Below are 16,248 nucleotides of genomic sequence, written 5' to 3'. Positions count from 1 at the left end.
TCTCTCAGGGGGGATTTGTTAGGGGAACCACTGACTGAAACCACCTACCCTGGCCAGGCACCACAGTAACCATTTGCATGAGTTACCTTGCAACAGGAGGTCCTGGTAAGGAATGTGGAACTAACAACCACCAACAACTGGAAGAATTCGGGAAAGGTAAAAAGGACAGAGAAGGCACGAGTCCATATGTCCTACCAACATCCTAGAATCCTTCTTACTGGAATCCATCTTTGCTGAGTGATGCACATACCACCAGGAAGGACCCTGAGTCAGAGTGATTGGCCAGAGACAACCCAGAAACTAATCCCATCACCATAAAACCCAAGACTGTGAGCCATGTGGCAGAGCAATCCTCCTGGGTTCCCTTACCCTCCTGCTCTCCACCTGGGTGCCCCTTCTGAATAAAGTTTCTTGCTTTGTCAGCTCATGTGTCTCCTCAGGCAATTCATTTCCGAGTGTTAGACAAAAGCCCACTCTTGGGGGCTGGAAGGGGTCCCCCTTCCTGCAACAGTTACAGAGTGGTAAGTGCTGTGGTGGAGGAATATAAGGTGCTAAGGGGACATAGAGAAAGGGTACCTAATTGGACTTGGGAGTCAGGGAAAGCTTTCTGGAAGAGATACTATCTAAGCTGAGAACTCAATGATTAGCAGGAGTTAGCAAGGCAAGGGAGGGAAGAGCTTGTGCAAATTGCAGGGGGCAAGAGACAGCACACCCATTCAAGGAAATGAAGGTAGTTCAGAATGGCTAGAGCAGGAGATACAAAATGGACTGAAATGGTATACAGTGTCCAACCTCTCTGAGCCACATAGATTATTATTAAAAGTTTGGCTTTTACCCCAAAGGCAACGTGGAACCATTGAAGGGTTCTAATACAGGAAATAATATGATCAAATATTCAGTATACAAAAAACCATTCCTTAGTACACAGAACAGTCTTTTGCTCTGACTTTCAACAGCAATGTTCTGCAAACTTACCTGCTTATCCAGTGTCCAACTGGCTTTGATCTCTGGCACAAAGTTTCCTGTTACTACCACCTGGTTTCTGATTACTACCTCATAGCCACCATAATATAAACTATTGATAGAAGGTAAATACAATATGTGGATGTGGATCCACACAGACTGATCTTAAGCTAGTTATACAGCCTAAGACTCAGTAAGTGGTTCATCACCACTAGATCATAAGCTCCATGAGGACAAAAGTCTTGTTCACTAGAACCTGGCACATCTTTATTACTCAGTTAATATTTGTTGACTGAACAATAAATCCACAAAATGGGGACTCTGGCACATACCTATCCCACTGTTAGTGCTAAAAGGGATAACTATATAATGAGTATAATACCTGGAACATAGTGAGGGTCCACAAATAGTGGCTGTCATTATTATCATGAGGCTTTGTTGCTCTTGGCTCTAAAGCATCACCTTATCTCCCTACTCTAATGTAATTTACAGTTGTGGCTCGATACCACTGACCCTGGCTTTTCTCCTCCTTTGCATGAGATCGCCAGTTGCCTCAACACTTGGTAATGATTTCAACATTCTCTCTATTTCTGTAACTGTGATTCTGATTTCACACAAACCAAAAAGATTAATTAAAAGGCCATTTAAAAAATTCTAATGTTGTATTGACATTAATGCTGAAAATATATAATTCAGAGTATTAGGAAATATGTTGTTTACAACCTTCATAATAATAATCTTTGAAATTAGAGTTGTATGATATAATTAAAACTAAAAGGAAGATGAGTCAATCAAAAACAAGGAAGCATAGTACAGAATTTCGTAAAAGAAAACCCTGTCAACTCATGTCAAAACTGATGAAGTACAAGTTTACTTTCAACTGCTTTTATATATTAGACATCCTCAAATCCTTAGAGGGCAAAAGCAGGCAATTTGGAAACAGTGATGATGTGAAACGAACTAGGGAAAGATAAATTTGGTGAATTGCTTTGTAAGCCCCGAGGCAGGGAATGAGTCTGTTCGCCAGCTGTCTGCCTATCTTCCTAACGTATCCGTTGGTACAGTAATGCCGAAGAAATGAAAACAAGCAATAGTCTTGCCAATATAGGTGAAATTCTGAACAAGTGGCCTAAATAAAGATAATTGATATGGTAAGGCAAAGAATAATGCTACATAACACTTTGCTGAATTAGGTATGTTTAAGGTCATAATCTCTAAAAGAGACATAGAGTGGTTCATACAGATGGGATTTAAATTTGTGTAGGCCTAATAGTAATAAAAATTTTAGTTTGTCTAAAGATAAAAATAATTAAATGACTAGACTGAGGAAAAGACATAAATTTTTGTCAGTGCCTTGATTAACTCAACATCATAGATCAGCTTTAGAACACTACTATAGAAGCAAAATTGTAATACATGAATATAAATTTATTAAAATATTTGAGAAGTATTTGATAATATATGAAAATATCTCACTATTGTATAACAAGTAGAGAGCCAACCCTATTTTGTCCTCATTTATTACATTACATTTAATTAAAAGAGATTTTTAGAAAGCAAAATACATGTTATGTTAAAAATAATAACAATGATATTCCCTCAATATATCAAACTTCTTCAGGGAAGAATAGGCTTCATAAGTCTATCAACTGGATTACATAATGAATCCCTATCAAAGAAGATCCTGTGAAGAACATGAATAGATTTTAAATTCATGATTTTGGAGTATATATAGCAACAACCACAAAATTACAACAAGAAGAATGCATGCAGGATTACACTTACCAAATGAAAGGGTATAGGCAGAAATAAGTCTTTCTCTCCAAGATTCAATAGATCTCCCTGTGGAGGAGTCACACTAAACAAATCTCTCCTTTCCTTATCTGCCAGTCCAATGCTGAAAACAGGTCTTACTGTCTCAGCTAACTAACATTTAGGAAATTATCATGCGTCTTTACTGTAATGCCTCTCACAAAGATAAAATACGAACTGAGGCAGAATGCAGAAGAGAATGAAACAAATATGTGTAGCTGAAATGCTGTCAGAAAATCTCTGGTAAATTAAGGCTAAGTCCGATTTATTTGTGACAGAACCCGTTCTGGGAGGCTGCAGATACCTGAAATATATTAAAAGAACCGTTTTTCTATCTATCTGATTTGGCAGTGGAGTGCCTCTTAGTGTCCATGGTAACTCCCATAGAGTGGTTTGGAAATTCATCATTAAAAGGCTTGCACATTAAAATATAATGGATCAGCCATAGTACTCAGGTAATGTTCAGTTTCTGAACTTCAAAACAAGTTTAAATCATTCTACACCTTTAGGAACATATTATCAGAGGAATCTATATATAAAAACTACCCAATTTTTAAAATCCACAACAATAGTATAATTTTTCAAGTACTACAAAGTATAGCTGGTGGTTATAGTACAGAAAAGATAAAAATATGAGAGCATTTGGAAATCTAAAATAGTCTCACAAAATATAAGTGGTATATATAAGCTGTAATCTTAGAAATGTTAATAAAGAAATATGGGAAAGTACTTCTATTGATGTCCTCAAATGGCCATTTTGTTTTGTGTTCTTTATTTTAGAGGAATCTAAAGTGGTTGTATTTTTAACTTCAAAACTTCTAACATTTTGGTTATCCTTTCAGCACTAAAAATCTAACTAAATTGAGACAAGACGGGATTTAATGTAGCGAATTGAAACTAAAGAAATCTGTCTTGGTTCCCACGTATAATCTTTCTTTGGCAGGTTTCATATTACAATTTGAGAAATTGCTTAAATGCATGGAAATACTTCATTGGCCTGCTCAAAAGCAACTGACCTTTACTCAGCCTGTTAATCAGTAAGTGAAGTCAGTGAGACGTGACTAATCCCAGAGGAACAGCTTTTGAATATACCTTAGTGTGGGTGAGACCTGGCAGTAACTCAGGATGTATTTAGCTAAAATTAAGAATGTGAAAGTCTTAATCCTTTAGTGGTTTGAAATGCATTATATACATTAAAAATAAATAAATGTCTCCATGGGAACTGTACTCAGTCAAAAGAACTATAGGCTCCAAATACAATATACCCCCAACATTTTTAGATGAGGTCAGGAATGTTGTGGTCTGATGAGAAAATTAAAATAATTGAAACCAAATGGATAAGATTAATCACCTGGGAAAATAGTCTCAGGAAAATGCCCATGTAAGAAATGACTTCTGAGCATGTTGACATTGGACTAGAAGTTCCCTAAGTCAGAAGCAACCCCTTCAAAAGAAGGTGTTGGGACTTCCCTGGTGGTGCAGTGGTTAAGAATCACCTGCCAAGGCAGGGGACATGGGTTCGAGCCCTGGTCTGGGAAGATCCCACATGCTACTGAGCCTGTGCTCTAGAGCCCGCGAGCCACAACTACTGAGCCCACGTGCCACAACTGCTGAGGCCCGCGTGCCTAGAGTCCCTGCTCTGCAACAAGAGAAGCCACTGCAATGAGAGGCCTGCACACTGCAACGAAGACCCAACGCAGCCAAAAATTTAAAAAAATAAATAAATAAAACAAGGTGTCAATTTTAAATATAACAATGAACTATAATCAAGGCCATTTAAACTTTTCTTTCATGAGGAAATTTGAAATGGAAGAAAAGTCTTGGTGACTGATAAGGAGATATATTAAAGTAAGGTACTTGGAGTATAGCAATTTGCCCATTTCCCCAGTGCCATGCAATTGAGAGGATTGAAGGAGGATTCCATTCTTCTTGACAGCTCCATCCCTATAGAAGCAATGGATGCGTCTAATTATTATAATTGGATTACACTAGCCCATTAAGATAATTCAGTCCTTCATGCTTCCTTAATAAGAAAGGAGACTTTTTTTAATATGTATGAATTTATTTACTTACTTATTTGGCTGCTGCACACCGTGTCTCTCTAGTTGCGGCGAGCAGGGGCTACTCTTCGTTGCGGTGTGCGGGCTTCTCTTGTTGTGGAGCACCAGTTCTAGGCACGTGGGCTTCAGTAGTTGCGGCACACGGGCTTAGTTGCTCCTTGGCATGTGAGATCTTCCCAGATCAGGGCTCGAACCCGTGTCCCCTGCATTGGCAGGCGGATTCTTAACCACTGTGCCACCAGGGAAGTCCCCCAAAGGAGACTTTTGTCTAGCGTATTTTTCATTGTGAACATTGCCTCTCAAGTCCCTGATAAGAAGACTCTATAAGCACTAAGACTCTCCACCCGCCTACCATGTATAGACATCCTGTAAGATATAGCCTTAGCAGCCAGCTAGCCTCTTTCTGTGCCATCTTATATAAAACATAGATATATTTGAATTGTTGCTCTGTCATTGAGAATAGACTTCTATAACTCCACTCGAGAAAGATTTTCAAAAGGTATTAAAGAAATTAAAAGTATCTTACAGGGCTTCCCTCGTGGCACAGTGGTTGAGAGTCCGCCTGCCGATGCAGGGGACATGGGTTCGTGCCCCGGTCCGGGAAGATCCCACATGCCGCGGAGCGGCTGGGCCCGTGAGCCATGGCCGCTGAGCCTACGTGTCCGGAGCCTGTGCTCCGCAGCGGGAGAGGCCACAGCAGTGAGAGGCCCATGCACCGCAAAAAAATAAAATAGAACCACCATATGATCCAGCAACACCCCCACTTCTGGGTATATATCCAAAGGAAATGAAATCACTATCTCCAAAAGATATCTACACACCCATGTTCACTGAAGTATTATTCACAATAGCCAAGATATGGAAACAACCTAAGTGTCTGTCAACAGATGAATGGATAAAAAAAATATGATATATATATATACAATGGAATATTATTCATAAAAAAGAAGGAAATTCTGCCACTTATGACAACATGGATGGACCTGGAGGACGTTGTGCTAAGTGAATAAGCCAGACACAGAAAGACAAATACTGTATGATGACACTTATATGTATAATCTAAAAAAGTTGAACTCATAGAACAAGAGAGTAGAACAGTGGTTGCCAAAGGCTAGGGAGTGCGGGATATGGGTAGATGTTGGTCAAAGGGTACAAACTTCCAGTTATAAGATGAATAATTTCTGGAGATTTAATGTACAGTATGATGATTATAGTTAATAGTACTATACTGTATTACCAGAAATTTGCTAAGACAGTAGATCTTAAGTAAGGTGATGGATGTGTTAATTAATGTCATTTTGGTAATTGTTTCACAATGTATATGTATATTAAATCACCATGTTGTACATCTTTTAAAAAACCACATTGTACAACATAAATATATACAATTTTTATTTGTCAATCATACTTCAATAAAGCTAGAAAAATTAAATAAATAAATGGATCTTACATTTTATGTATGAAAAATCAATAATATATATAAACAATGACACCAAAAACAGAAATTAGGGAATCCATAAATTATTTTAAAAGTCTTTTTATTATAGATTCATTATGCGTTTATTGTAAACAATAAATTGCTCTGATAGATTTCAAATGTGAATCAGTTATATATGCAACTTTTTAGAAATGTTTCTAACACTTAAAGTGAGGAATAACTTAAGAACTATGTAGAATATTTGACGATTTTGATATTTCCATTTCTCTCACACTCCACCTCCAATTTGCTCATTCAATATATACTCCAAATCCAACCACTTTACACCTTTACACTATACTGTTCCAAGCAACCATCATCTATCACCAGCATAACGGGTCTCCCTATTTCCTGCTTCCACTCTTGCCCTCTACTGTCTTTTCTCAAAACAGCAACCAGAGTGATTCATATTTAAAACATAAGCCAGGGTCTTACCCGGTGGTTCAATGGTTAAGAATCTGCCTTCCAATGCAGGGGACGTGGGTTAAATCCCTGGTCCAGGAAGTAAGATCCCACATGCTGCAGGGCAACTAAGCCCGCGCACCACAACTACTGAGATCACTCACCTCAACAAGAGAGCCTGCGAGCCACAAACTACAGAGCCCGGCACCCTGGAGCCCACGCGCCACAACTAGAGAGAGAAGACCTGCACACCACAACTAGAAAGAAGCCCGAGTGCTGCAACGAAAAGCCCACACACTGCAATGAATAAAAGATCCCTCATGCCTCAATGAAAGATCCTGCGTGCCGCAACTAAGACCCGACGCAGCCAAAAAAATAAAAAATAAGTCAGATCACCACTTCACTCCTCTGTTCATAACCCTGCAAGTGGCTTCCCATCTTAGTCACATAAAAAGCCAAAATTTTAATGATAGCTCCTTCCTAGCCATGCACAATTTTCCCACCTCCCCGCCCCCAACCTTTAATACTCTGGCCTCCTGTTCACTAAGGCACCAGCCACTCTCCCAACCTCAAAGCCTTTGTATTTGGTTTTCTCTCCCTATGACACTTTTCCACCAGCTTTCTCCATAGCTGATGCCCTCATCCCCTTCATGCCTTTGCTCAAATGTCACTTCTCATAAAGGCATTTCCTGACCATCCTATTTAATATTACAACCTCCATAAACACAACTTCTTATCCCCCTTCATATTTTTTTTTCTCCATAGCACTTATCACTTATACTATTTATTTTACTTACTTATTTTGTTTATGGTCCATCTTCCCTCACTAGAATGTAAGCTCCATGAGGGCAGGGATTTTTGTGTTCTTTATTCACTGCTGTATTCACACAACCTAGAACAGTATCTGGCTCAGTATGTGTTTATTGAATAAGTTAATGAATGAATGAAGCACATGAGATGATGCTTCTGACTAGGAGCACTCCTTTCCACATATGTTAATATGGAAATATTCTCTGGGTTGTTCTTTCCCTCTACCACTAGGCATTATTCTTAAGCATATTCCTGAAAAGTGTCTAAAAGTTTCCAATAACACCAGACACAGCAGCTTGATTGCTTTTAGGCATTGACCATGGGAGCATCTAACAACTGTGAACTATAATGAACTCAGTTCACATACTTGCTTCTGATGGCAACCCAAAGTGCTGACTTCTATCTTTACAGAACTACCTGGTCCTATATTTTGCCTTCCTATATTAACAATAACAAATTAAATAAATGTGCAATTGTAGTGTCAACTACAAATTGGCCCTCGCCATTGGCACTTGCCATCTACCTCTACAAGGATTAAATCAGGTGCTGCAGCAGATGCTGATTTTCAACAACCCCTGAAAGGAGTTCAGGGGGGAGAGCAGAAATGAGGCACTCTGTGCTCTGGGAAAAACTGGCAGAACAGGTTTTCAGATAGTTAGATATTTTTAGGAGCCAATTTGATGAGCCCAATTCTTGTATCTTCTCATATCCAGAAAAACACTAAAATCATTCACGGTGATGACTGCTCTTGGTGACTAGCAGAAAGCTTCTGCAAAAAAATATGCACTCGATTGCAGGTACTCCCCCCTCACCAAAATCACATATATACTGACCTTCCCCACTGCCTCTTTGGAACAGTTTCTCAGAGCTATCTGGGATGCCATCTCCCAGGCTGCAGTCCTCATTTTGCCGCAAATAAACCTTAACTTGCAACTCTCACGTTGTGCATTTTTTTTTATGTTGACAGTTATTATGGCGACCACGAAGGGACCCAGAGTGGACATCTCTCCTTCACCTGAACTCTACGAGGAACCGGAGCCTTGGTACCAGCAGAGGCTACTTGTGCCCATCTGCCTCCTTGGAGAGTCCAGACAAATTTGGGTAAGTCTCTCCTGGTTCTCAGATCTCCCGTGTTGGTTGATGACCCTGAGTTTTATTTGGCGGTGTAGCAGGTACCTGCCTCCTCCCAGTTGAAAGATATTGGGGGGGCCCCTGGTTGAAAGATACCAGGGAAATACCCAGTGGAAAAATACTGGGTGGGGCTTGGTTGAAAGATACCAGGGAATATGCACCCAGGTGAAAGATAATGGGGGAGGGTTGAAAGACATCAGGGTTTGCTCAGTTGTAGGAGACTTGAGTGGTCTGTGCTGAGTGGTTAGGTAAGAGGCTGATCTGATGCTTTTCCTCAATTCAGCTGCCTTAATAGAATTTGTCGGGATAGAAATGAAGATATTACATGAGAGCTTTGCTGCCAAGAAAAGGGACAAGACTCCTCCCGGCCGGTTACAGCTTTCTCAGGTGACTGAGAAATTTACAGGAATGGTGGAGGCAGAGTCCTCATACCGTGCAGTGGTCCCATAGGGAAACCCATTCATTAATTAAACACTTGCTCGTCCAGAGGTTGCAGATAAGAATTAGCCACTCAGCGATCCGAGCACCCGCGGTGGTCTTAGACCGCCAAAGGGAGAAACTGAGACAAGTAAGAGGGCTGAAACGACTCTGGGGTGATGCCTAGAGGAGTTAAGCTCACAAGCAGCACCCTGGCCCACCACACAACTTTATTAGTAAATTTTATCCCTGACAAATTCAACTTTAAGCTAGGAAATAGAGCCTCTCAAACACAGAAACAAGGGGCGTCAGAAAGCCAGCCTCTGACTAACACTCCAGCCAGGTTTATGTATGTACAAAAACTCATACTTGCAAGTACCTACTTAATTGGGGAACTTATACTAAAGGAGATCTCAACCTAAAAAAACCAAATTGGGGTTCTTTTGATATTCCAAAATTAATATTTTTGCACACACAGGAAAAAAATAAAGCCGGATGTAAGACCAAAGAGACTGAATGGAATGCTTACTTTGACTGGTATCTAGAAGCTTCTAAAAGAGGAAATGATAGAGTAACTTCTTTGCAGGATACCAATAATTAATTACTTGAAACTATATCAGACCAACTTTTCAAAACCATTAAAAAGAAAGAAAAGGAGGTATCTATGAAAATTATGAACCTTCAATTGCACCAATTAAGTACACAATGCCAGTCGAAGTTTAACCGACCCCCATTTAATTCCCAACCAGTAGAGAAAGCTAGCTTGAAGGAAAAGAAAAATTCTCTTCAGAATTCTGACCCTAAGGGAATAAGTCCTACTAGGAGAACCTGATTTTCTCTCCCTGTGCCTTGAGACCAGAGGTCTCAGGAACACTTGTCTTATCTAGACCATCTCTAATTCCTGAGATTGAGAAGAAAAAAAGACTGGAAGAAGCCTTTTAAAATTGTTTCTTATTCCAACTGTTATTTATAAACCAGTGAGTTTTATATTATGATACCTGATTCATGACTAAGTATAGAAAATGCAGCTAGATCTCTTGTGTCTGTCTGGATATATGTATGTCTCAGTATGTGTCTGTGTCTTTGGATAATATTGCTGTGGTGAATTTGTAAATGAGCTCTATTTAATTGGCTTAAAGAAAAGTAAGCGCTTACAAATCAAACAATTCTAAACACAAGAGAAATTAAGCTAAATAAATTTCAGGTTCACATGAACTGGGAAATATTCAGTATTAAATTAATATTTGGTATTAATGTCTAAGTTTGTTGATCTAATTAATATAGACATGTTTCTAGAGTCATCAGCATTAAGTATAATACTTTTATTATGCCTAGGTGTAATATAAACTAAATAAAATCTTGTTATATCTGTTACAAATTTGTCAGCAAGGAGAGTAACTTGATGTGAAGAAACTTGTTAAGGAAAGAAAACGTAAATGAGATAAGAGCTTTCAGATAAACTCTATTAAGAATAATTTTGCTTTAGGAATGTCTATCTACAATAGTGTCTCCAGATTCTGGTAACTTGCAGTTCTAGAGTTGTGCTAAATTAAGTGATGGAAGCTTATTGAATAGCTAGGTCATTCCCAAGTAAAATAAGATACTGAAACATTAATTACTGAACATTGGCTTACTTTTACAGAGAAACAAAAGGTATTTAGGACTATTAATGAATATGTTTGGTGCCACTTTATCTAAAGAAAGCAAGTGTTTTTAGAAAATATCACTGGTATTTATGTTCACCAATCTACAGAAAGCTAACATAAAAGACAGTTCATAATTGCTTAAGGAAAGTAAGATGTGTGTTTTCAGTAAAGAAGGCATGAAGAATGGAATTACATTTTATTAAGGGAAAAGGAAGTAGGTCTGACTTACAGGTGGCTGTTTCTGAATGGGAAAATAAAATGCTGGATATAGAAAGTGACAAAGGGTTTGTGGAAAGAGGACCCTGAGAAAAGAGTTTTGTGCATGGTCAGGATTAACTAAGTTTAAAATAAATTTAATTGAGTAAATTAATTTTAAAAGTAAGATGGTGCAAAACTTGAATGTGGCTTCTCTCTCTCTTAAGAGGACAAGATTTCTTAAAATGTTGAACTGCCTTTGATAACAGATTTCAAGTTTTTTTACCTTTTAAGTGATCTGTTCCGTATTTGCCTTTGAAATCTTTTATTGTTACTTTGGCTAAGTGAATAACTATTGTTTCACAGTGACCTGTGATCCTACCTGACTGAGTGTTCTAAATCCTTTTTGATATTTTTTGACAAAGCTTCCTAAATCAAATTCTAATGAAGTCCTTTTGACCTCTAGCTAACTTTAGGATGCTTCAAAGTGCCCCTGAAACATCCCAAAGAGAGATTATAAAATAGGTTCATTTGGTACGTTGTTACATGGGAAGTATTGTCAAATGAGTAATAAATCTTCTTAGGTTTTAGTGTAAGGTAAATGTTATTATTATAGATATTCTAGAAATTATATGCAGTTCCTAAAATTCTGACATGTCCTGGTAAAATGTTATCAGTCATAATTCTAGTTATTATCTTAAAGTGTTGTACGTCACAGCATTAACCAAGTTGCTTTGTCAGTTGCATTGCATTGTAAGCAGATTTTAAACATGCCTTAAGTCTTTTGTCATTATAGACACGGTTTCACTCTGATGCCTTGGCAAAAATGCTTCCTCTTCAAGAAGATTTATAGAAAGGGCTTTTGAATAAATACAAGTTTCTGACTTTCAGACCATAATGCTGAACTGGGTAGGAAACTAAAGAATTCTAATGAAAAACCTGATGGCTTCATAAAGCTGTTAACAAAAAGTATTAGTTACATAGGACTGGGTGAACTGGTGAATATGGTTATAAATTTTATGGTTTCTATCTGAAAAATTACTGGTTTAAATCTGTGTTTTCCAGGTGTAAGGTAAACCTTCCCCTCAAACTAATTATGACTTACAGTAATTGGTAAATTATACCTTTGTAAGCAGAATTGAAACATTTATCTTTTTTATCTGTTCCATCCAGACACTGGAAACTCTTAGGTTCCCATCAGCTTTATCAGATAAATTAGGAAGGCTACCTCACTAGTAGGTATAGAAATCTCAAGGTATTTTGGGGACCTTGAAAAGGGAAGAATTCACCTAGATTTGTTAGGTGAAATCTGTGATAAGCCCTTGGTGTGACTTTCCTAGCCCTGAGAGGTCTTTTAAAAGTCCAGTTTGAGACTCCTTATAACAGTTTCAGCAAGCAAAAAGCCTATATGATCAATTATAGTTATATAAATCATCAGGCCAAGTTTATTAGACCAGATTTATTTTGCAAACAAATTAGTCTTAATTTGGTTATATTTGGTAGAAATGAGGGTAATTTTAGAGAGAAAAAGATGTTTCAATGAATGTTAAATCCCAGTTTTGTTAATGGAGGTCTGTATTTACTATCTTCCCAGATAGTTCCTTGCTGTTATGTTATATTGATGTAAAGTTAAATTGAATTATTAAAAGGACACTCTAAGTTTGTTTCTGAAGCTTATCTCAGTAATCTACCTTTGGAGGAAAATCAGAATCCCCATGACTTGCAACCAGGGGATTATGCATACTGGAAGAGACGTAATCTAAAGGACTATCTCCAACCTAGATGAAAGGACACTTATCAGAGGGGAAATTACACTCACACTAGGACAAGAAGAAGATCACATCAGAAGTAGACAGGTTGCCCAAGATCCTAGACCTGACTTGTAGGATCATTTACAATATTTTCTTGACTTCTTAGAGCTTTGTATACGAATCAAATGTTTTCCTATCATGGGCACGATCCTATGCTAATTTTAAAAGTCAATCCGCACTACTAGGTATATACCCTGAGAAAACCATAATTCAAAAAGAGTCATGTACCACAATGTTCATTACAGCTCTATTTATAATAGCCAGGACATGGAAGCAACCTAAGTGTCCATTGACAGATGAATGGATAAAGAAGTTGTGGCACATATATACAATGGAGTGTTTCTCAGTCATAAAAAGAAACGAAACTGAGTTATTTGTAGTGAGGTGGATGGACCTAGAGTTTGTCATACAGAGTGAAGTGGGTCAGAAAGAGAGGGACAAATACCGTATGCTAACACATATATATGGAATCTAAAAAAAAAAAATCGTTCTGAAGAACCTAGGGGCAGGACAGGAATAAAGACGCAGACGTAGAGAATGGATTTGAGGACTTGGGGAGGGGGAAGGGTAAGCTGGGACGAAGTGAGAGAGTGGCATGGACATATATACACTACCAAATGTAAAATAGATAGCTAGTAGGAAGCAGCCACATAGCTCAGGGAGATCAGCTTGGTGCTTTTTGACCACCTAGAGGGGTGGGATAGGGAGGGTGGGAGGGAGACGCAAGAGGGAGGAGATATGGGGATATATGTATATGTATAGCTGATTCACTTTGTTATAAAGCAGAAACTAACACACCATTGTAAAGCAATTATACTCCAATAAAGATGTTAAAAAAATCAATCCAATTGTTGGTTTTGCAGCCAATTACCTGTGTCTAGTACTTTTGGGTTATCTTGGTGGATTTCTCCCCTCCAGGGCTCTAACTGGATGACCCTTAGGAAATTTATTCTAGAGGAAAGAAATTATAGTCCTGTTCAGCGGATTCCCTCACCTAGCCAATTAATAATACCTGCTCTGACCCTGGCCATAAAAAATGAATTTTCCTCTAAAGTTACTCAAGCTCAATCAGAGCAACAAGCAATATTTCAGCCAAGGAATAAAACCTCCCAAAATTATGGGATGGATTTATGTGTTAACAACAGGCTGCGGTCATTTAAGTTTTAACGCCCCCCTTTATCTTGGGAACAATCAAATTATACTAAGGATAAGCAGCCTAGCAACACTAGGAAATTGGGCTGGGAGCATTATGGACCGTGTCAAAATATAATTTTCCTGAAAGATAAGGATTGGTACAGAACAGACTAAGTCAGACGACCTGAGGATATACTGGGCTGCGCCTAATGGAAGTTCTTGGCTTAATTCTTACTTATGACTTTAATAATACTGCTAGCTATGTTATTTGTATTTTGCTTGTTTTACAAGATTGTTGTTTCTGGCATTACCAAATGTGTGACTGAGCCTCCAACAAAAATACATAGTTTTATATGAGATCAATGATTGTAATAGTGTAACTCTGGATATGGAAAGATACAACAAGAGGGAATTTTTCTTGGACTATAACAGATTAGTAAAGCAGGTGGTCCAGAGCTACCTTTAGCAATTGTTTATAAGACCTAGTCCAGTAATAGCACACTGAGTGGCCTATCTTCGCCAGACCTAGGAATGAGCCTTCCTAGCACCGTGGGATGAAATGGTCATGAAATACCTCCCAAAGCATTGTCAAATTTATGACCATGAGGGAGCCCTGTCAACTACAATTTGGCACTCGCCATTGGCACTCGCCATCTACCTCTACAAGGATTAAATCAGGTGCTACAGCAGATGCTGATTTTCAACACCCCCTGAAAGGAGTTCAGGGGGAGAGCAGAAATGAGGCACTCTGTGCTCTGGGAAAAACTGGCAGAACAGGTTTTCAGATAGTTAGATGTTTTTAGGAGCCGATTTTATGAGCCCAATTCTTGTATCTCCTCATATCCAGAAAAACACTAAAATCATTCATGGTGATGACTGCTCTTGGTGACTAGCAGAAATCTTCTGCAAAAAAATATCTGTTCAATTGCATGTACTCCTCCTTGACCAAAATCACATATATACTGACCTTCCCCACTGCTTCTTTGGATCAGTTTCTCAGAGCTATCTGGGATGCTGTGTCCTGGGCTGAAGTCCTCACTTTGCCCCAAATAAAACTTAACTCACAGCTCTCACACTGTGCATTTTTTTAAGTCAACAGTAGCTTTACAAGTGTGCCATAGAGAGGAATCTGTGCCAATGATTCCTTCTTATTCCTAAGTGTACACACCCAGAGAACCTGCTCTCTGTTACTTCCCGATAAGGAGAAATGGAGCGGTCTGAGAGCTGAATTTCTGTTCATGGGGTGCAGTTCTATCACTAATTTTTTTCTTTTATCACTGAAACACCTGGTATACATATAGTGATTGTGTACGTGTATACAGGCTTTTCATTTGAACATTTTGTAACATATTTTAAATTGAGTATTCATTTCAGAGACTAGTCAAATTCTACATGTAGAGTTAAATAGACTCCGAATTCTCCCACAGGAACTAAGGTAGTGAAGTGTAGCAGAACATGCCACCCCAAAATATGCCTCTTTGGCATATAAATTATTTTGAGCTAATTATTTTGACAAACAGCAGACACAGGAGATGCTCTGAAAACAGAGAAGCTGCTCTTTTCTAAGGGAAATTTACATTTATAGAGTAAATCTCCACTTGTAAGTGTCTCCCTTTCTGTACCAAGAAAGGAAGAAAGACTAAATCACAACAGGATCTTATCAATGGAAAAGGGTGCCTACTTAAATCTGCATAACAAACCTTACCCTTGTTTACTGTGCTTTTCCTGGTCACCTCCCATAACTGGTTCACCCCACACCCAACATCTTTCTTTTGTCTTTAACTGAAGATGGTATTTATTGAAGGTGATGACTTGGCCGTCTTGGGGAGTTACTCAGTTTTCCCGGGTATCTCCCATGTATACATGAAATATACATGTTAATAAAGTTCTGTTTGTTCTTCTTTTGTTAATCTGTCTTTTATTACGTGGGGGAAGGTCTCATCCAAGAACTCGGAAGGGTAGAGGGAAAATTATTTTTTCCTCCCCTACAGTAGCTGTAAGCAATCCACCAGTTTTTAAGGGAAAGGGAAGCCTGTAGGAAATCTTTGCAGGTGAGAGGAGTTAGTAGTAGTTTGCTGTGTCCTAGTGACAGTATCCCCATTTACTAGTTAGGTAGTACTATCACCAAAGTATGTGCACAAATAGCATTACACATGCTACTGCAGAATTATGAGTCATGAAAGTAAAGCAATAGCAACATCTGGAAAGCAAGCATCGGCTCTTATCGAAACCAAAGAATAAGCCCAAGGGCCCTTATAGCTAAATTCAAAAGCTAAATGTGAATGTGCTAATTTGATATCCTTTGAAGGTGTTGCAGTTCCTTTATTTCTTACTTGTTTCTGTGTTCTGAAAAATGAAAAACGGAAGATGCTACATCTATTTTAAAACAT

The 16,248-nt window shown here is 38.5% G+C and overlaps 1 protein-coding gene across 1 annotated transcript in view; it reads left to right on the top strand.

Moving 5' to 3' along the window:
- Nucleotides 1-8,496: 8,496 nt before the first annotated feature.
- LUZP4 (leucine zipper protein 4) overlaps nucleotides 8,497-16,248 on the top strand; it is a 58,816-nt gene continuing 51,064 nt past the window's right edge. Inside the window, 2 exon segments of the mRNA XM_033849269.2 lie at nucleotides 8,497-8,625; nucleotides 9,143-9,248. Of these exon segments, the coding sequence (XP_033705160.2) occupies nucleotides 8,497-8,625; nucleotides 9,143-9,248 (235 nt within the window).

Source organism: Tursiops truncatus, chromosome X (genome assembly GCF_011762595.2).
Source record: "Tursiops truncatus isolate mTurTru1 chromosome X, mTurTru1.mat.Y, whole genome shotgun sequence".
In the NCBI taxonomy this organism is placed as follows: Eukaryota; Metazoa; Chordata; class Mammalia; order Artiodactyla; family Delphinidae; genus Tursiops; species Tursiops truncatus.
The sequence above is the reverse complement of the archived record's forward strand: the minus strand, read 5'-3'. Positions and strand labels throughout refer to the sequence as shown.